Source organism: Heliconius melpomene, chromosome 12 (assembly GCF_056956725.1).
Source record: "Heliconius melpomene rosina isolate 202511_hmr_F chromosome 12, ASM5695672v1, whole genome shotgun sequence".
Taxonomy (NCBI): Eukaryota; Metazoa; Arthropoda; class Insecta; order Lepidoptera; family Nymphalidae; genus Heliconius; species Heliconius melpomene.
Window position 1 is genome coordinate 7,326,700 of NC_140400.1, and position 22,678 is coordinate 7,349,377.

A 22,678-nucleotide genomic window follows, 5' to 3' on the forward strand; every position below is an offset into this window, starting at 1 on the left:
ACAAGAGCGGTAGGCAATTTTTCCTTAGAACTTTTGATTCTAACATTCAATAAGTACAAATTGTATAAATGGTAATTCATATAATATTACTAGTGGACGCGTGCAGCTTCGCTTGCGTATTTAAGGGTGAATTCTAATAACCCATGAAACATGTGTTCAATGAAATGTTTTTAAGACCCCAAATTTCAAATTTTATAAAAATTGGTGACAATTTAAAAAAACCCTATACAAACTTTCAACCCCTTATTTGCACCCTTAGAGGGTAAATTCTAGAAAACGATGAAACACGTATTCAATTAAATACTTTTAAAAATCTAAATTTCAAATTTTATAAAAATCGGTGCCGATTTAAATTTTTTTCCATACAAACTTTGAACCCCTATTTCACCCCTTTAGAGTTGAAATTTTTCAAAATCCCTTCTTAGTGGATGTCCAGAATACGAAAGTAAACATCTGTCCAAATTCCACGTTTCTACCATCAGCTGTTACGGCTGTGCGTGCGTCTTACCTCAGTCAGTGAGGACAAGTCCTTTTATATATATAGACTAGTGGACCCGGACGCGGCTACGCCTGCTTCAACTATAAGAATATTTATTAAATATATCCATGAAATTATTTTCAATTTTCATTAGAATTAGTAAGGAAATATAGGCCTAAATAATCAAAAAGAATAATAAGTAGATACATATTATTAGAAAAAAATATCTGAGTTATTGAAATGAACCAACAAAAGGATTAAAAGTAACTAAAGGATGGTGTTCTTAATATTAGAAAAAGTACCTAAAGTTTTCCGTGCGTGCTACATAGATATCGACTCTACGAAATAACTAAACATTTCTCTCTATTAAGCAGGATAATTTTAGCGGGCAATATCAAATAAAATAAGAAGAGAACCAAAGTGTAGCTTAAATTAATTATAAACAGCAATTAATAACATAAAAATTAACAATAGTTCGAAAATGTATGAAAATTTATAAAACCGTCAACGTCATCTGCCCTTTCGCGTTGGTCATAGGTACTCATACTATGCCCCCCGTAGGCTAGGTCATTTGGAATCAGTGACATCTTCTTAATTATTTATTAGAATGTTATACAGTAAACTATAATTTCAATCTAGATAAAATGCTAAAAGTGACTATTATATTTATTTTCATAAGGATGAATATCAAAATGTCGCGGTAACGGTTGCGTAGCGACGCGACGGTTGTTATTAACATGGCAGAATAAATTGCATGTCAAATTAGAAAGTATTTTAATTTATTAGTATATATGTGTAATGTAATGTTATATAGCCTATAGCACTTCTGAAGAATGCAGCTTTCATACAAAACAAAAACAATGTAAATCGGACCAGTAGATCCAGAGATCTTAGCGTTCAAACAAACAAACAAACAAACAAACAAACAAACAAACAAACAAACTCTTCCGCTTTATTATATTAGTATAGATTATTCAGCTTCACGCTGTATCCCGTTTGCAGCAGGGTAGGCAGAGGAAATCTATCGTTGACACTCTGTTCTTCTCCTTTTTCCACCGAATCTTTCGAGGCATTGCGTGTTGAGCGGCGGAACTCTGGCCTTGGTGCCAGAGCGAAGTGAAAAAAATAAAATTTTAATAAATAATAATTTTATTATATTAATTTTTTACGCTTTTTTATTATAAGCAAATTATTATTAAAAATATGTCGAACACGCAATGCGTCGCGTTACAGTCACACACTTGTGCCCCTAAGCCACAACGGCTTCAATTAATATTTTAGGAATATTTATAAGATTATTCTTAAGAAAAAATCGTTCTTCGTCCAACCCTACCACTGCAGCCCTCACTGAGCCCTAATGTAGAGCCTTGGAGTAATTTATTGAGTCAGAATAAGTTCAGTTGAAAGTAATTAAGATGACTACCACCATCTTCCTTGTACAGACGTCGATCGGTTACTATTGCATTATAAGTACTACAGAAAGGATGTAGTATGCTATTATATATATTTCAAATTATTCTAAAAATACAATAAATTAATAAAAAAATAAAACACCACCACTATATATGTCACCATATGGTGATAATTATGTTGGTATTTTAATATAAAATGATACACTGTGCTATGGTAATGTGTGTTGTACACGTCAACTGGTTCTCTAATTTACATATTTATTATGTGTCTTTAATTTGATGAACAATCCAATTGAGGTAAGGACTTAATGGTGTTATCATTCCTGCAGTATGTAGTTTTTTCATCGTATCACAAGCTGCACTTTCACCGCCTGTAAGAACTCCTATGATACCAGTTGGGTGAATGACAGGCCCTCCTGAATCTCCACTACAAGACCTTGCAGGCTTGTTGCACTCCCAGGACAAGCAAAATAAGGGTCGCATAGAACTAAATCCAGGAAATTCTTTTATAGCACATTTTACAATTATCGCTTCATACATTTGAAGCGTTTTATTGAGTGATAGAGCATCATTTACACCTCCTTCTGATTTGGTCAATCCAAAGCCATATGTTGAAACTTTGTGCCCATACAATGTGCGATAATCAACCGAGCTAAATATACCCAGCACTGAAACTATTGCCTTACTTGTTTTCAGCAAACCTATGTCATTAATTATAGTTAAAGGATTATTTTCGGAAGTTATCTGTTTATAACTAGGATGCAATACAGAGCCTATTATATCACTAGCACCCCATTCATGATGCTTTTTCTCTGAATTAATTGCATAACGGATGACTATCTTAGATTCACCTAAGGTATTATTTGGTAAAATAGGATGACTGCGTATGAACGCAATACAATGTCCTGCAGTCAATGTCCATACTGGCGTAACAATACTCCCAGTACAAAAAGATTGGTATAATTCCGATTGTGTTCCTTCACTTATTTTCACAGCTAGAGCAACTGCATAGGGAAAATCTCCAGGAACAGCATCTCGTCCTTGAAAGATTCTTAATGAATCAAAATTGCAACGTATAGATTGAAAATAATAAGTACAAATAATAAAAATGAATGTAGAAATATTTTCAAACATAGCTAACAAGCCTTGTGTGAACAATTAAACGAAAATATAATTCAAAAAGAAAAAGTGTAAAATTCGATATGCAATAAAAATATATTATTACATTTGAGTTTTATAATGATTGCAAAATTTTACAGAAAAACATTCATACTATAACAATGAAATGTTAAGCGAGGACACTTGTACTATCTATCTATATCCATCCATTTCAATAATATAGTCACTTATATTAGACTAACGAAGCCAAGATTGAAATTATATTTTAGCTTATTTCATAATGTTCCGACATTATTAACTATCCAATCGAGAAACGGGCTGATCGGCGTTGAGATTGATGCATATATACCTAGTCTTCTACAATTTCGATTTGAACTGGCTGAATGAATTGCAATAATACCTGTAGGATGTATAACTGGTCCCCCGGAATCGCCTCCACATATCGTTGAAGGATACTCGCACTCCCACGCCAGACACAATGCTGGGTGTATGTGATTCCGGACATGATAATCACCACATTTGATAATCACCGCGTCGAACACTTGAAGTGAATTATTAAGTTTGATAGGATTTGCTACAGTGCTTTCTTCTGTATTCATATCTCCGTAGCCAGCTCCTGTAACTGTATGACCAAACATAGTTCGATAATCAACAGTACTAAGTCTCCCAAATTCTGAAATTAGCGTTTTATCCGTTTTAACTAACGCTATATCATTTTTAAAATATAATTTATATTTTATATTTTCTCTTAGCTTAAAGGTAGGATGTAGTATTGTGTCTACTATATTACTTGTATACCATGTAATATTATCTGTTTCAATGACGTAACGGATAACTAGCTTATGTACAGGGGTATTCATTACAGAAATTATCATGTAAATACAGTGGCCCGCGGTCAAAGTCCACACCGGCGTAATCACACTGCCGGTACAAAAATAGTTGTATTTTTCAATGTTCTGTTTTTTTCTATAATTTGTTGCCAACGCAACTACAAAAGGATATTCTCCAGCATCAGCATCTTGCCCATCAAATACTCTCAATCCTTTAGAATCAACGTTGATACCATAGTCAAATATTATACCAGGAATTATCAATATAATGACATGTGTAATAATATTTTTAAATATAATACAACGGCACATATTGATAACTTTTAAAAGTATATAATAAACTTACGAAGTAACACATTTTATTATAATTTGTATTTCGTTGGTTTTATGTTATATATAATAAAACAGTAAAAATATGTTGTCTGTACATTTAGTATTTTAACTGAAATGGATAGAGAAATACTTAAAAGGAGTAATAGAAAGCAAAAATATATATTTTTAATTTCTTGTCTGTGTGTCTGTATGTATGATCACGTTTATTACGTTCTCATTCGATTATGGCGATTCGATATTTAATTCATTTATTCGATTAGTTATTTTGGATTCGCTTTCGATATTAGATCATCCGATTCGATTTGGGTATTTATTGTAATATGCAATCGTTGCAGTTATTTTGCAAAGAATATTATAAATTCTTACTCAAATCAATAATTTAACACTCAAGGCTATTACTTAACGAGTAAACTAAATTATTCGACATCAACACATTTGACTGTCAGTCAACTCTGTTTATTATCGCCCTGACCCTCTTTAAAGAACGAGTGAATAGGCACTACCTAGGTAAGTATGCTCCACCGTCGTTCGCATCGTTACTTACCACCAGGTGAGATTGCGGACAAATGCTTGCCTATCTCCAATAAAAAAAAATAATAAATGAATAATCATGTAGTTCAAGCGAGCGAAGCCGCGGGCGGACCGATAGTTGATAATATAAAAAATGTACTTTTGCAATTTTGCTATTGGCGAAGAACCAAGCAGCTAACGCAGTTCACTCTCATGTCATATATTATGCATAAATGCATTTAAGGAAAACTCGGTAATTATGATTTTGTTTGAACAAGATCAGGGGTAGGCAATTTTTCCTTATTCGAATCTTTCGAGGCATTGCGTGCTGAGCGGCGGAACTCTGGCCTTGGTGCCAGAGCGAAGTGAAATAAATAAAATTTTAATAAATCATAATTTTTCTAATTTACATAATTATTATGTCTCTTTAATTTGATGAACAATCCAATTGAGGTAAGGACTTAATGGTGTTATCACTCCTGCAGCATGTAGTTTTTTCATCGTAACACAGTCACCTTCATCACCAGCACTTTCACCACCTGAAAGAACTCCTATGATACCAGTTGGGTGAATTACAGGCCCTCCTGAATCTCCACTACAAGACCTTGCAAGCTTGTTGCACTCCCAGGACAAGCAAAAGAATGGTCGCATAGTACTTAATCCAGAAAATACTTTTATATCACATTTCACAATTATCGCTACATAAATTTGAACCGTTTTATTAAGTGATAGAGCATCATTTACAACTCCTTCTGATTTGGTCAAACCAAAGCCAAATGTTGAAACTTTGTGCCCATACAATGTGCGATAATCAACCGAGCTAAATACACCCAGCTCTGAAACTATTGCCTTACTTGTTTTCAGCAAACCTATGTCATTATCTATAGTTAAAGGATTATTTTTGGAAATTATCTGTTTATAACTAGGATGCAATACAGAGCCTATTATATCACTAGCACCCCATTCATGATGCTTTTTCCCTGAATTAATTGCATAACGGATGACTATCTTAGATTCACCTAAGGTATTATTTGGTAAAATAGGATCACTGTGTATGAATGCAATACAATGTCCTGCAGTCAATGTCCATACTGGCGTAACAATACTCCCAGTACAAAAAGATTGGTATAGTTCCGATTGTGTTCCTTTACTAATTTTCACAGCTAGAGCAACTGCATAGGGAAACTCTCCAGGAACAGCATCTCGTCCTTGAAAGATTCTTAATGAATCAATATTGCAACGTATAGATTGAAAATAATAAGTACAAATAATAAAAATCAATGTAGAAATATATTCTAACATAGCTAACAATCCTTGTGTGAACACAACTTGGTTTAAAAATAAATGAAAAAATGTTAAAATTTATTCCTTCATATTATTATTGTTTTGTAGAAATGCATAAAATATCTATCAATGTATTATTGTTACTATAAACACTATAAATTGGTCGCTGGTATGTTCACAATAAAAACTATGTTTATTTGTTGGAATGTGATTGGTATTTCAGGTAATAATGTTTCAATTCAAAATAAAATATTATTTTTTAACAAAAAAAAAAACAACTCCTTCAATTTTGACCGGATCCCATAACCAGAACCAAATCAAACTTCAAACTGGCCTTGGAGTGTATCCTTTCCAATAAAAATCGTTTGGCTTATTTACTTATCGAATATTAAGTTATTAGTCCATTTCTCGCGCACATACTTAAAGCACATTTAAGACTTACGTCTTTTTTATATGGATACTATTGTCAGAAATAGACCAAATTAAAGTGAGATCACATGGGACCGCACTACCTTTCAGACAAAAAATATTTATCAAAATCGGTTGACCCAACCAAATGTTCAAAGGTAACAAACACAAAAAAAAAACAGTGGAATTGATAACCTCCTTCTTTTACAGAAGTTGGCTAATAAATTTAGATATAATAATAGTTCTTTAACCCATATAGACCCGCCGTGCCCAAATGGGTACACCTACAATAGTACTCTTGTTTTTTTTATATTTTTATTTTTATGCAGTTTATGTCTAGAATTGTAAAGATAAGTAGTATATCCTTATGTTGTAGCCGTAAAATCCAATTAAAAATTTTTTACAATCGTTCATTTCGTGCCTTTTGTAAAGCTGTTTCACGAAATCTGTGAAGGCAAAATGTAAGTATATATATTTTTAAATTTTTCTTCTAAATACATTTGTTTTGGTACAAAACATACTTAAGTACTTAGTATTCTATGTAATATAATTACATTTGATTAGAAAAAAAGAGTCGTAATAGGACAAATTCAACTTTTACGATGCTGTCCCCAATTGAGGCCAATGGGCACATCAGAGGTCAATTTTTATGTTTTTATATGCATGTCCATCCAAAGTTCATAATGACTCTTAGGATATTTAGCGGTCGCAATGAATATAAGGGTCTTCAAGAAGCAATCGCAGTTGTAATTATTGAAGAAAAAGGCTTCGGAGAGGTATATTTAGTTGCGCTGCCTCTAAAACCAGGTGTGGTATTCGACGAAGAAGAAGATGTAGATATACAAAGCAGTGCTAATCTGCCTGCTTACTAAAAGAAGCATTTATCAACCTTTTGCTAAGAGACGTAGAGGAACCGTAATCTTGAGCAACCCCGTTGGTGTAAAAGTGATCCAACTACGACTAATATACAAGGTCGTCTTGAGAAATTTAAGAATTGTTAAAAGATGAAACTCAGCAGTAAAGGATATGAAAAGAAAAACCGAGCCGATTTTGATTACTGCTTTTACCAAGATAACTAAATTTTATTAGTGCGAAGGTTTTACAGTGTGGTATGGGAGGGGTTGATCAGGCTGATCAATCTTTTTACCTATATAGCAATGCTGTACGTGGCAAAAATGGTGGTGGGTTTTATCCACACATACATAGGATCTTGCTGTTGCAAATTAGCGGCACCTGCACTTGCTAACCAATATAAACAGGATAGATTAGCTTGATTTTTTCGTTACGTCGCTCGTCACGATTTAAGAGACGAAAATATCAACGTATTTATGCGACCAGCAGCTTCTGCAGTACCAAGTTTGCAGCACCACGGGGTAGACCACTACTCCCAAAAATTTTGCTAGCAACTGAGACGTGCAATGTGCCATAAAAAAACGCGTTGATAGTGTAAAAAGTGTTATAAAACATTTCGTGTCGCAAAAATAGTTTCGAAAATTTAGATACTACATGTGCCCATTGGCCCCATTTAAGGACGGCATTTTTTTATATTTAAATAAAAATTATTTTTTTTAATGTTTTTTATTTTCTTACATCGATATTTATCAATTATTACCTAAAAAACTAATTTACTGCTAGTTTGGCTATGGGTCTAAATGGGTTAATAAATTTGTAGAATCGGAGTAAAAATATATCTATATATATAAAATCAAAAGGTCACTCACTCATCACGAAATCTCAGAAACTACATGTGCTAGGAATCTCAAATTTTGCATAAGAGTTACTTATAGGGCGTAGGTGCTCGCTAAAACGGGAATTCGCAATATTCGACTTCAAAGGGGTTGTTTTGGGGTTGAAAGTCTGTATGACACTTCGTTACTACAAATGCTAGAAGTCTCAAATTTTGCATGGACGTCACTTATAGGACGTAGGTACTCATAGAGACAGAAATTTATAATAACGTAGTTCACGCAGGCGAAGCCGCGAGCGGGCCGCTAGTATAATATATAGATCAATATGTTCACATATTTTTTCTATAAAATGATTGTAGCAAATTAAAAAATATATATATAAACTACGCTTCCCATAATATTTTCATTTATTCTCTCTGACACCAACACGCAATGCCTCGAACGATTCTTCCAACCGTGCTGTACGGGATACAGCGTGAAGCTGATTTTTATTTTATTTTTTATTTATAGCTAATAAGATGACGTCGTATACAAAAACCAAGGAATTTATTCTCTTATCTTTTTAATAATCCAATTGACAAAAGGACTGAGTGGTGTTACCATTGCCGCATAATTTGATGTTTCCATCGTGTTGCATTTTTCATTGTCACCAGCCGTTAGAACTGCTATAATACCACTCGTATGAATCACGGGTCCTCCTGAATCTCCCCTACAAGATGTTGCAGGCTGATTACACTCCCAGGACAAACAAAATGATGGGCGGACAATATCTTTTGTATTAGAACATTTCACAACTACAGCTGTATATATTTGAAGTGATTTATTAAGTGTGAGAACATCGTCTACGCCGTTTTCTGAATTCATCAATCCAAATCCTGCTGATGTAACTTTATGCCCATATAAGGTGCGATAGTCGACTGAACTGAATTTTCCTAATATTGAAGCTGTTGCATTATTTGTTTTCAGCAAACCTATATCGTTGGTCACAGTCAATTGATTTTGTTTATTACTTCTTATTTTATAGCCAGGATGACGTTGAGTACTTATTATATCACTAGTAATCCATTTATGGTGTATTACTAGCTTAGCCCCAGGAATATTACGATGTAGAATATCAGAAGAAATACTTTTTACCTTTTCAACACAATGGCCTGCAGTTAAAGTCCATACTGGCGTAACAATGCTGCCGCTACAAAAAAGCTCATAGAATTCAAATTGTGTTCCATCGTTAAATTTAACAGCAAGAGCTACTACGTAAGGAAATTCACCGGGAACAGCATCTTTTCCTTGAAAAACTCTTAAATTTTTCGAAGTAACATGTGTAGCTGTGAAATAGTACACACAAAGAACAGAAGAAAATAATGTTGAAATATTTTCAAACATAACTAATAAAAAAAATTGATCGTTTTATATGATTGTGTTTAATTTTGATAAAAAATCGATAAAACATGTAATCGTAAATTATTATACACATTGGTACGATTGAATTGGGATGCAATAACAATCCTATTATTATTTATTATTTAAGCTGTTGTAACACAGTTAAAAAAATTGTTTTGTAACTTGACTGTAACTGATGTTTTGTAGCTCGGTCCTCCAAATAAACAAATTACCGTAGCGTTTGGAGCTCTGTTCTCTCTGACTACCCTATTAGGGAAAAGCTATATATGTGTGTGTGTGCGCGTGTGTGTGTGTGTGTGTATGTGTGACTGTGATTTATATATGTAGCGTGTTTACAAACAATACGGTTCTTTAGTAGAAAAAAACGCATTGTAATGATATACGTATCACATAAATAAATAAAACAAAATAGTACATTACACACTATGTATATAACAATCCTATATAAGGTCCTCGAATGGTGACCCCGTATCGGCAAAAGGAGCGCAGGCCGCCTTCCAACCAGGTGGACCGACGACCTTAAAAAGACAGCGGGAATCCGCTGGATTCAAAGGGTGAGGACCGGACGGAGTGGCAAGAATTAGGGGAGGCCTATATCCAACAGTGGACGTTGAAAGGCTGATGGATTTATATAACAGTCTATATTGTGCTTGTAGGAAATTGGGGGGGGGGGGGAAATTGGGGGGGTCGCCACTAACAGACGAACAGACAAAAATAGTATGAAAAATATATAAACTAGTATATACGTTATAATACTAAAAACCATTTCTTTGTATCAGTTATGAGTTTTCAAATGAAGCATTAGTATGGAAATGAAGTAATGCATAAATTATGGGAAATCAATATTTTATTTTAGGTTGGGTTGAGCCTATCGTATACAGCTTAGTGAAGGTACAACAGCTTATCTTAAACGAACGGCTAAAGACGGTCTAATAACACTATTTGCATATATACATATTTACTTGTATTTCATCTTAGAACGAAAGAGGTTTTGTTAAATAATTGGGGGGAAAGTGAGGAATGGAGTCTTAACACGGAGTTCTCTCTGCCTTTCCTGCTGTGTGCGGTTCTTTTTGTTAAAAAATATTTTATTTATATTTCCTAATTAAAATATTATTATCAACTTTTTAGTTTTGCTTAAGGTTTATAATGATTATTATTTATATAATTTAGGTATAATTTCGAAGTTTATTTGTGTTGTTTTAATATTATAAGCCGTAACAGTCATATTTGGCGCCCCACTCTCTCCGGCTATCCCGCTATGGATAAAGCGTAAAGCAAAAAAATCTTAAGAAAAGAAAGTCAATAATAAGATGAATTTTATTTACATCGTATTTTTTTCAGGTACAAAAATAAATAAGATTAGTTTAATCTCAGTGTCATTCACTTCATATATGTGTAGAGCTTGCTTTATCTGTGGTTTTCTTTTCTGTGGAAATAATTACACAATTATTTATACTATAAAAATATAAAACAGAGAGATAAATATATCAACTCTTATATACTCAGTACTCTTCAATTACAACACAGCATCTATATAAGCGCGACGGTTGCGAGTTCAATTTCCATTCGGTGGAACAACGTAGATTCATTTCCTCGCGCTGGTAACAAGACCAGGCTCGGCGTTGAAATCCGCACTGGACACGCAATGTCTCGAAATTTACTCGATATGTGGGAAACAGACCTTAACACAAGTTGCCCTCTGCTTAACTTTCTAAGTGCGTGGTGTGCGTGTTTTATATATGAAGCTATTAATAATAATAATAATTTTGGGCACACTTATCAAAGAAAACAAAACAAAGTTGACAAGTTGGCAACCTATGGAGAGGACCATCACGTCAACAAAGTTACGGGCAGCAAGTAGTATAATATATGAGGTATGTATGTACTCTGGCAGACTAAGCGCGGCGTCAAATTCCAATTTTTCCAATTCTTTCTTTTCCAATCCAATTCCAAATCCAATCCAATTCAAATTCCAATTCAAGAAAAGAAAAGAAATAAACTTTCCTGTGTTTACCCGGAGTCGTGAAAAAATTTTTTAAACTCTGTTTGTGTACTTACCAATATCAGTCTCTTCATTAGGCTCATTCCACTCTTGTCTTGCCGATGTCGTGAACAGTATGAAGAACAAGTTAGTGAAGAAGTATACTGCTGATGCTAAGAAGAACACCTTGCGCCATTCTGATGCTTCAGTCTGGAAAGGAAATTAGTAGATACAATGTCTTGAAATTTAGATTTTTTTTGGCCGTCTTGGCCTTTTTAAACTGTAAAAGAAAAATAACGGCAATACTTAATTATAGATACTTTATATTATGTTCCTTCATGATGTGTCACGTGAGTAGGCAGAAGGAACTTAGTGTTAAGACACTCCCTTCCCCATTTTCCGCCGAATTTTTCGAGGCATTGCGTGTTGAGTGGCGAAACTCAACGTTGGCCTTTTTGCCTCGGTACCAGAGCAAAGAAATGAAAATATTATTATTTTTTAGAATAATTTAAATTATAAAAACATTATGATAAATTTAATATATTTAAACACTTACTTCGTCTTGAATGATAATTCCACAAACTATAGGCGCTATAATCGAAATGATATTGGCAAAGAAGTTGGATATCCCCATAAGAGAAGAACTGAAATTGGGTGCCAAGTCGATTGATATTAACTGAAAAGATAAAAATGTTTCTTAAAATATTTTTTTTCTTACTTTTAATATGAACCTTTACATACTGTGTAAAGGTACGCTAGCCTCTATACTACGATGGCGGCTCTGTTCCCGTCAGTAATATTTCAGATTTTCTTATGAAAATGTAAGACTATAGTTAGACATAATAACATGGTATTGCAGGTATTCATCTCCTCTATAAAATTTTAGTTAAACAGCTCTAATGTCCACAGATTAATAAATATTTTTTTGGTACTTTTTTTACACGTTGTGTTACATTATTTTCACGCAAATACATATAGGCTATATTTAATAGGATAAGAAAATAGGGATCATAACTTAAATTTATTATTTATTTCTATAGAAGATGGGAGTGTTCGAAATATTTATATATCAAAAAATTTCTTAAATAGCGATGCCTTGCGTGTTGATTAAAGGAACTCAACGCCGCGTTTCTTGAACTTAAATAAAAAAAACTTGAACTTAATATAATATTACCTTCTAAATATTTACAAATAATCACATAAAAAAATCGTATAGCAGCTCTAAATAAAGCTAGACATTTCTAAAGAAACAAAAATTTAAGTAGTTAGGTCGAAAGACCTTTTATAAATTGACTTTAGCTCTCTCGAGATCAAGTTGTCGATTCTTTTGCGCCACCTACAAATATTTAATATTGAAACAGGTCAAAGGTTCGAATAAATGAACTCCTACTCACCTATGGATTGGAAATATATTATTAAAATCAATTTACTTTTACGATTAAGAAGTTCTTCTATCTAAATTGATAATCCATTTCGTCTAACATTGAAAATGAATGTCTAAATGTCTTGTTATTTTTTTAAACTTGAGAAACTTAAACGTTTTTTATTTTTTTATATATACTACGTATTACATACCATGTATCCAGTATACTGTCCTGCATTAATTCCCACACTGACAGTCAACATTAGCACAGCGAGGACCAAGTTACCCTCAGGTGTGTATGAGAGACCCACCAGTGCGAGCGCCGGGCCCCATAGACCTGAAAAGGATGATAATAATGAAATATTAAAGTTACAAGCTTAAAAGAACTATATAGATATATTAATTGAATCAAAATTAAATCAGCTTCACGTCGTATCCCGCACACAGCAGAGTAGATAGAGGGAGAGTGGTAAGATACTCCGTTCTCCACTTTCCGTAGAATTTTGGAGGCATTGCGTGTTGAGTGGCGGAACTCAACGTCGCGCTTTGCCTGGACATCAGAGAAATGAAATTATAAACTTAAATAAATATTTAATTTCCTCGAGTGGGTTTACAGGCTGAAGAGAGAAGACAATTTACCATAAATATATAAGTAAGAATAAAATTATGAAATGAACGAAGTATGTATATACCTATAGTGTTAAATAATTTCCTCGTATTAGTTACGCTGAGCCAGCCACGTCTTATGATCAGATCAGTCATAGTTCCCATGGGGAAGCTTAAGATATACATAGCCAAATACGGTAGGGACGATAGCATACCATTCTGAAAGCGAAAAATCACGTAATATTTTTATTTTAAGCTAGACTATACAATTCTTTTAACTAAATATATAAAAAAGATCGCATTTGGATATGAAATCTACCATTTTTTTATCGTAAAAAGACAAAATCGTAGATAAATCGACATTATTTGGATAATAATACATAAAAAAAATCAAATAAAAATATTTACCTTAGTCAAATTCATGCCCAACACTTTAGCCATATAAGTAGGCATTTCCGTCATGAGCGTGAAGAAGCCCCAGTTCTGGCCGCAATGCGCTATCACAGCCGCCCAGAAAGGAAGGCAGCCAGCTATCTTTTTGTATGGAGTTGGATATTTCTGAAAATATTTAGTATATTTGAGAATATATTTCTATGATTATATTATTAGGAAATTTTATTCGTGCTCTTTTCAGTAAATGCTTAAGAAGTTGAGTAATGTTCTGTTATTTAAATAAATTGGTTTCATATTTAAAAACTAAATATTTTGTTATTCAGTGAAGATATCTATAATATTTAGTAGAGGCTTTGAGTTAAGTTCCGTCACTCAACACACAATGCCTTCGAAATTCTGTCGGAATATCTCGTAACATTAAATTTCGAGGTTCCCTCTGCTTACGCTGCTATGTGTGGGATACAGCGGGAACATAAAAAAAATATCTATATATACTTAATTGATAATGTCTAATGAAATGCTATTATTTACAACATATTATATTTAATAGGCTACGCTATAATTTACCACTGCGCCACGACGGTTTCAATTATTATAACAAAAAAGGTTTAACACAATAATATATTCATACCTTTTGCTCACCAACTCTGCCCAGTGAAGTTTGGATGTACATAAGTTCTTCTTCAGATATTAATTTAGATGATTCCGGCGAAGCTGATCCCAACATCAGGTACGCAATGGTCCATATCGCTCCAAGAGTACCGTTGACATAAAATATAGCTTGCCACCCCCAGGCAGTTGCGAGGAAGCCAGACGCAATAAGTTGTATGGCAATACCTAGTTGACCACCTGAGAATGTATATAATAATATATTAAAAAAAACTCAGTTTTACCTTCTTCATAGGGTCGGATTGTGCTAATATTTGGAATACGACTTCAGTTCTGATGACATGAAGATATAAAAAATATTGTTGTTAATTTAAAGTGACCGCCGCAACAAAATGGTGGGTTATAAAATTAGGCACAACCCACGTAATATGGGTGTCAATGGAATGGGCTCGATTTGAAAAATACAATATTGGTATATTAAAAATTTTTTTAGAAAGATTTTTTGTTAACATTGCTTTATCCCGCAAATAGCAAAGTCAGCAAAAATTTCGTGGCGGAACTCAACGCCGCAGTTTTTAACAACAGAGTAGGCAGAGGGAACCTAGCGTTAAGACACTCCGTTCCCCACTTTCTGCCTAATTCTAGAGGCTTTGCGTGTTGAGTGGCAGAACTCAACGTTGCGCTTTGCATCGAAACCAAAGCGAAAAAATGGAAATATAAACGTAAATGAATATTACACTTCCTCGAGTGGGGATCGAACCCGCAACCGGCGCGTTACAGTCACGCCCTTGTGTCGCTGCGCCACGACGACCTAAATATTTTATTTAAAACAAAATAGATATATATATATAAGAAATAAAATTACTTATATGGTGTCGTTGTGAATACCATTCGTATATACGCGAAGCAATTACTAAGTGCTAGTTAAGTTAACGATTAAAGCAACACTAAAGTTTAAAAGACCGTTACTATGAAATAAATAAATGTGAATTTTAATACTATAGTTTTTATAGAAATACTAGTGGGCCCGGACGCGGCTACGCCCGCGAAAATATTTTCCTATATTATAAATTCGAAAGTAACTCTGTTCTGTCTGTCTTTTACGCAATCAGGGCCAAACCGCTAATTTAATTGTAATAAAATACTCATATAGAGATACTTGAGGGTCTCGGGATGAACATAGGATACTTTTTTTTCTCATATTTGTAATATTTTTGATATATACCTACTAATAGACTAAAATACTTATTAATTTGACATGCAATTTATTCTGCCACGTTAATAACAACCGTCGCTATGCGACCGTTGTTAAGCAACGATTTTCAAAGTTTGTTGTTAGAAAACGTCACCCAAACTGAACTTGCTTAACGTATCTCTCTATTGAAGTTGAAAATAATTTCATACATATATTTAACAAATATTCGTATAGTTCGAGCGGGCGTAGCCGCGTTCGGGTCCACTAGTATTTTATACAAACACAGAATTTTTAACGCATTCGCTATCGAATATAGAGTTCGATAGTAACTCTTCGACTTGTCTTTGACTGCAAAAGTTCCCTGCGCCAATTCAGTACGTGTTTAACTTTGTGTTAATAATTGCTGACACAATTTTCGAATTAAACTTATTAAGTTTAAAGTTAGTGCAATTGGCTAACGTATATTATGTTCATCCTATGTTGAGTATAACTTAATATATTAGTATAAGAGACCAAATACTAAATGTGCAATTTAGAAGGGTAATTGGTATTTTAAATTGAACCATCATCATAACAGCAAATGTGGCGATGAATGAGAAACGTATGGAACTGACGAAAATTTTTAGGCTAGAGACTTAAAGAAATCCAATGAAGATATTTATATCCAACAATGAACCCTGAACCCCCCCCCCCCCCGGGTTCAGTTACAAACGAAGAGAGACAGTAAAAGGTGGTCATAGATAAAAAAAGAGTTTAATAGTTTAAATTATTAACTCATTTGAAAATTTGAAGTCGAATTCTAAAGAGACGTTACATGTTGAGTGGTTAAAGTGATTAAAATATGTAAATACGTTATTCCGCCGCATAGGAATTATAGGAGCAATCGTCGCGCTTATAGTACATACGCTGTTTCGCTGCACCACGACAGCCTCTAGTTTACACATTTTGTACAACTTACCAGCGTATATTATAGTACTTAAAGTGCCTTTTTCTTCCAAAGGTATCCATTGGCTCACGAGATGATGCATACTTGGGTAGACAAACGCCTGTGTTAAACCTTGCAGCACTCTGCAAGCTATGACGAACTGCCAACCACCCTGGAATAATTTCAAACGAGTATTAGAAAACAGCAGTGATTAGTCACTTCGTTTTTCACTTTTTCGTTATTTTAGAAAAGTGAAAAATTAATGATTCTTAATTCTGCAACTTCTACAACTTAAGTAGGAAATAGTCTTAAAAAAAATAATGGAATATATTATCAGAAGTAAGAATTCCTCTGTAAATTTTAACAAATTGTTCTTTTGAATTAAAAACACTTCGTACTAACAAATCAACAAAAATATTTACTTTAAAAGTTAAACTAAATTACAATTTAAAGCTCAGTTATCTTCCGAAGTTAATTAGAAAAGTCTGTCTTTTCACGTCTCCTTCAGTATTAACCTTAGATCTCTGTACGTTACTGTCGATTAAAATATAATTTAAAATTCTTTTTTAAAGATCGTCTGTTTGTTAAGAAAAGTAAAATTGAAATGCATATAATATTTCTACTTTGCTTATGTTTTAATTGATCATGACTATATTTCACCGCATAGCAGGGTACGCGGGGTTCCCCATGCTATGCGCTATATCCTAGTGGCCCAGACACTGCGTTGCTATTGTTGGAAATAAACACAGTCAGACGTTCAACACGACCACCACGCCACGATGGCCTCAACGTGTTAGATGTATCTCTTACAGCAGAGAAGACAGAAGGAACCTGGGTATCTAGTGTTAAGACATTCTGTTCCCATTAAGACACTTCCCCGTACCTCATTATCCGCCGAATTCTAGAGACAATGCATTTTTAGTGGCGGAGATTAACACCGCGCTTTGTCTCGACATCAGAGCCACGATGGCCTCAGTTTTTATATACAAATTAGTTAAATTGACTTACCAATTTAGCGCCAATGGGCATCGAGAGTGATAACAGCGCGTTCACTGACACTGAAATAGTGATAAGGATCTTCCCTCCAAACCTCTTCGCGAGCTCACCACCAGGAATTTGTAGAATTATATAACCCCAGAAGAAAGAAGATAGTATCATGGATTGTACGCTGTAGTTCCAGTCGAAATACTGTAAGTAGAATCAATGTTTGTTATGTACTAGCAACGCCCTTGTGGCTTCGTCCGCTTGAACTACATAATTATAAATTTAATAATCAGTATATTTTTCGTTTTCTTATAATAATTTTGTTTTAAAAACAATATCTCTACTGACTGACTGACTTTGTTCTTTATTTTTCTCTACTTTTTACTTTATTATATGATTATATTTTTTATTTTATTCTACAAATACTATATTTTCTATTTTTTTTATATTTTTTTCCAGAATAAAGATCAAAAGAAATCTTGTGATCTACTCTCAACGTTACGAAGTACATAGTTCAAATTCCTTTGTCCTCATGGAGACTAATTAATTAAAAACTAAAGGACCTAATTAACTTGAATATTGCTTAGCTTTTATATATACTTTAAAGCATTTTAAATAAATACCAAAATGTTTTTAACAAAATTTTTAGCAAATAAATTAGTTTGTTTCAATTATTTTCGAACGATTTTTTAGTTTATATAAAAATCATCTAAACAAATTACCTGAATGACATGAATTTTGTATACCTTCTAAAATAAATTATCTAACAATATCTTCTTTCTAAATATATTTTCTTTTATATTTTAGTGTGTAAATAAATAACCCTTTAAAAAATTAAAATGACAGCTTTTGACATTGGAATCCATAAATCGGTGTTTTATTTCTCATAGAATAAGAAAACACTAATGATTGCATCTATTCGTGTAGTTTAATATAAAAAAATAATACATTTCTATTCGTGTTAATCTAAAGAACTATTATTTTGAAATAATTTTTTTTGAGTTTATTAGTCCATTAACAAAATGATCGTTTCTATTATACCCGTGGGCATGCACCTTGAACTCTTAAAGCGTCAGACGAAGACGTAGGTTAAAGTTAGTAAAATATACTTACGCTGTCATTTTCTTCATTGGTCATATCTACAATGGCCATGCTCATGTTAACACGCATGCAGAATGCTAATAGCATAGCCAGGAAGAGTAGGAACGTCTGCGCATGTCTCACACCTAGGCCTTCTGGAATTTTGAAAGTGTAAAACATAAGTGACGTTGTAAGTTCGATTCCCACTAGGGGACTTACGTTTCTATAGGGTTTTTGAAATATTTATCACGCACTTTTCACTCGTTGAAAATGGATGGATGTTACAAATGGATCTACATAAATATATACAAGAAAAATTAGAATATTTATTATATCAATTTCGGTTACAGATATTAAGTAGATTTTTGCGAAATTTATTTTTTTAACAACTTTCCTGGTACTTATCGCTACTTCGTAATAAGCCCTAGTGTCAGTTATAATAAAAACCTGTCATGATAAAAATTTTTTAATTTAGATTCGAATATGGTTATAGAACTTTTTATTTCGGATATCTATTATGGAGGTAGAATAAAATGTTACCGGAATCTTGTTAAGGTCAACTATTTTAATGTGGTTGTTTTAATATTCTAAATAAACAATCATAGTAAATATACACAATACTAATATTATAATAGTAGAAGTTATATAATATATCTACAGATAACTGCCTAGATGGAGTAAAGTTCAAATCACTTGAGTTTAATAGGGAAAAATATTGATAAGCGTAAGTCCATTTCCGCACGTTAGAATAAATAATATTTTATACTTCCTGGATATTTTTAATCTATATTATATACTAAATGAATTCTTACCTATTCCCATACAGTCAACAGACATTGCGATCCCTTTAGGATCGTTTGAAGCTAATAGATAATCCAAAATTACTGTTATAAATTACTGTCAATAATAAACAAGTAATTGGTAATAAAAGATATAAGCTATCTTATCTTTCAAGTAGGATCAAACTGTACAGTGTGTGAATATGAATTAAATCGGTTCAGTAGTTTAGGAATCCATCGAGGACATACGACGTGAAACATAGTTTATATATAATCTATATTATATAAAAAAAAAATCTAAATTCTAAATATTCTTTATTCAAATAGACTGTTATAAGCACTTTTGAATCGTCGAATGAACATATAAGCAAAAAGCTACCATACCAAAAGGACATGTTCTCAGTGACTGAGGTAAGACGCACGCACAGCCGTAACTGCTGATGGTAGAAACGTGAAATTTGGACAGATGTTTATTTTTGTAATCTGGACATCCACTAAGAAGTGATTTGGAAAAATTTTAACTCTATAGGGATGAAATAGGGGTTGAAAGTTGTATGGAACAAAAAAATTAAATCAGCACCGATTTTTATAAAATTATATATTAAATCTGTTTGTTTAAGGTTCCCTACGTCAAGGGAAAAAACGATCCACCTTGTTGTCTGTTTCTCAAGTCTGTCATATCTCAAGATCGCTTGGTACCCCCTTAAGTTGAAATTAATTTCAAATATCTCTTTCGTCTACGGTCTTTAGAATTACATACATAAATAAAAATTAGGCTTCTAGATAAACGCAAGCAAAAGATACGAGCATTTCTGGATCGCGTTTGCTGCTTTTTCTATGAAATTTATCACGTTATCAACATTTGTAGTTTACTTCCCTTTCCATTCCTCCCCATTATCAAATAAGAACTCACAAAACAAATAAAGATAAAATAAGAAAAATGAAAATTGATAGGTATACTGATATAATATGAAAAAATTATTCCAAGCAATCATTACATTATATTTGTAACTTTGCCGTGCTTTGTATCGACACCAGAATAAAGAAATGGTAATATGAAATTTCCTCCAGTAGTAATCGAACCTACAACCTGTCGCACGTAAGACTATGAAGTCATTCACTCATTTGTACCACTGCGCCTCAACTGGCCTTAACTGTTGAATATTGAATATATCTTTCCACTTTCAGCCCAGTAACAAAGAGAAAAGAAATTGAGAGATTACAAAAATTGTTTTGACTTCTTATACGCAATAAAAAATAGACAAATATTGAGAACCACTTGGTTCTATATCTCATAGGGCAAGTGCCCTAACACTATTTTCTTCTATTTTCTTTGCAATTCCAAAAAAACAAGCGAGAGATATACATATAATTATCAAATTAACAAATTACATTAATTAATGTATGTTTGAATTAACTGAGGCGACCTTTTGATAAAAATATATACGTAACAATAACATTATACACATAATATTTATATTAAATACGACGCGTTGAAATGAATGGAAGTTTTTCAATGACCCAAAAAGTCGATAAAGTCATTGCTCGTGGGATAACGCAGAATTTAAATAAAAAAACTTTAAAAATAAGACTTATATTAGCGAGAAGAACGCAAGACAGATGAAGGCTGTTGTGGGAGGCCCGGACCTTTGATTTTTTCCCTTCGCACGATCATGAAAAAATTCTTGGCAGCGAACCAAAAAACTTTTTGTGGACTTGGAAAAGGCGTTTGACAGAGTTATGACAACGAAAATATTGGAGATACTACCCTCATATAATATGAGCGAACCGTCGCTGCGGGTTGTACAGACACTTTACAGAGATGCTAAGCCAGGCCAGGAAATGGAAAAGAACCTAGATCTAGTAATAGGATCACTTCGTTTTCCTTCTGTTCGTCTGTCAAAACCATTCATAAAATATGCTTAACAGTATAATAACACATTTTTGGCTTTTTGAAAAAAGAATAAAGGTCATTATCATATAAGTTTATAGAACACTTGCAACACATAATCGACTTATAAAAGGAATAAAAAACCATTTAATTGTTTTTACAGTTACTTTAAACATAAGAAAGATTGCACTGACCAAGAATATTTAACGGACAAAAATGTGTGAAGTTATAATCATTTCAGTTTTATGTAAGATAGCTCTATACCATTGTATTAAATAATAAAATTGTAACTTTTATATAAAAAGGGCACATATTGAGTTTCTTGCCGTTTCCTTTCAGCAAAATGACTTCCGAGCTGTTGGTAAGTTTTTGTTGTAATTGATCCTAGCCTTAGTTCAAATTCAAAATATACTTCAGGGTTGAAGTCAAATAAATCGTAACAGATAGCTTGATTGTAATATTATTTTATTAGGTATTATCATAATTTTAATGGAGTTCATAAAAAAATATAAACAAATGAAGTTTTTAGTACTAATTTTATAATCTTTCATCATAATAAAATTACAACTTTGAATAAACTTCAAGAGCTTTTGCTTATAAGCATCTAATTGGGGTAATATCAAACAATAAACTCGAAAAACAATTTACAATAAAAAAATATAATAATTTGGTTTCCAAGAGGATATGGGTATGGTAGTGTATGAGTCCGAGACCCGCTAAGTTCATTTTTTTATTCGTTTTTAAATATTTGACTTCCATTAGTAAAGAAATAAATATTTGAAAAATAAAAAAACGTGCTGTCTTTTATTTATTTTACATAAAAAAAATATATTTCTTTAAAAAATACTTACTGGGCCTCATTTTTTCAATATCCGGTACACCCATGTTCTAGTTCAGTTATTTATTTTGCTATTTTATAAATTAGTCATTTACTTTTACTCAGTTATTTAGTTATTTACTTTATAATTTAGTTATTTAGATATTATCATGGCGAATCCGCACTGAAGCGGTGACTACTTCAGAATAAGCTGCGGATAGCTTACGCGGTACATTTCGCACGACTACACGATCTATAGAGACGAATGCAACTAAAAATATTAAAAATTGCACGAAAATCGTACCGCGAATTTAACCAATTTTTTTCAGAATCGTCCCAAAGTTTCTATGTAATAAAGCTATTCGTTGCTATCATATAATGTTAAAATTTTTATTCTATTATAATAAGTTTTGTTGTTAGCATCGCTGTACGTGTGCTTGGAAAGCTATGCCATACAAATACAATTTTCAATTTTATTTATTTTATTTGAATTTGAATAATTTTCCTTGTACTTTCTGAAATGTACTTTCTATCTAATATTTTAAACTAATTTCCATTATTTTATATATACACAAGATAAATTCGTATA

At 32.8% G+C, this 22,678-nt stretch overlaps 3 protein-coding genes across 4 annotated transcripts; all 3 read right to left on the reverse strand.

Moving 5' to 3' along the window:
• Positions 1-2,151: 2,151 nt before the first annotated feature.
• LOC146533693 (uncharacterized) lies at positions 2,152-6,629 on the reverse strand. Its single transcript, XM_085193782.1, has 4 exons — positions 6,626-6,629; positions 5,198-5,890; positions 3,410-3,682; positions 2,152-2,930 (listed from the first exon to the last, which is right to left on the reverse strand). Exons 1-4 carry the CDS (start codon positions 6,627-6,629, stop codon positions 2,152-2,154), a joined length of 1,749 nt encoding a protein of 582 aa, XP_085049908.1.
• A 1,979-nt stretch (positions 6,630-8,608) lies between these two features.
• Positions 8,609-9,536, reverse strand: LOC146533694 (kallikrein-4-like). Its single transcript, XM_085193783.1, has 2 exons — positions 9,533-9,536; positions 8,609-9,387 (listed from the first exon to the last, which is right to left on the reverse strand). Exons 1-2 carry the CDS (start codon positions 9,534-9,536, stop codon positions 8,609-8,611), a joined length of 783 nt encoding a protein of 260 aa, XP_085049909.1.
• A 1,236-nt stretch (positions 9,537-10,772) lies between these two features.
• On the reverse strand, positions 10,773-22,301 carry LOC146533695 (putative inorganic phosphate cotransporter). Of its 2 annotated transcripts, none has more exons than XM_085194761.1 (11): positions 22,124-22,301; positions 18,636-18,757; positions 17,547-17,726; positions 16,572-16,710; positions 14,441-14,658; positions 13,825-13,974; positions 13,503-13,635; positions 13,023-13,147; positions 12,004-12,123; positions 11,525-11,657; positions 10,773-10,892 (listed from the first exon to the last, which is right to left on the reverse strand). In XM_085194761.1, the coding sequence occupies exons 1-11, from the start codon at positions 22,155-22,157 to the stop codon at positions 10,852-10,854; spliced, it is 1,395 nt and encodes a 464-aa protein (XP_085050887.1). In that variant the 5' UTR covers positions 22,158-22,301; the 3' UTR covers positions 10,773-10,851. The 2 variants fall into 2 exon arrangements, with proteins under 2 accessions (XP_085050887.1, XP_085050888.1); XM_085194762.1 differs by lacking the exon at positions 22,124-22,301 and adding an exon at positions 19,415-19,574.
• Positions 22,302-22,678: the final 377 nt, after the last annotated feature.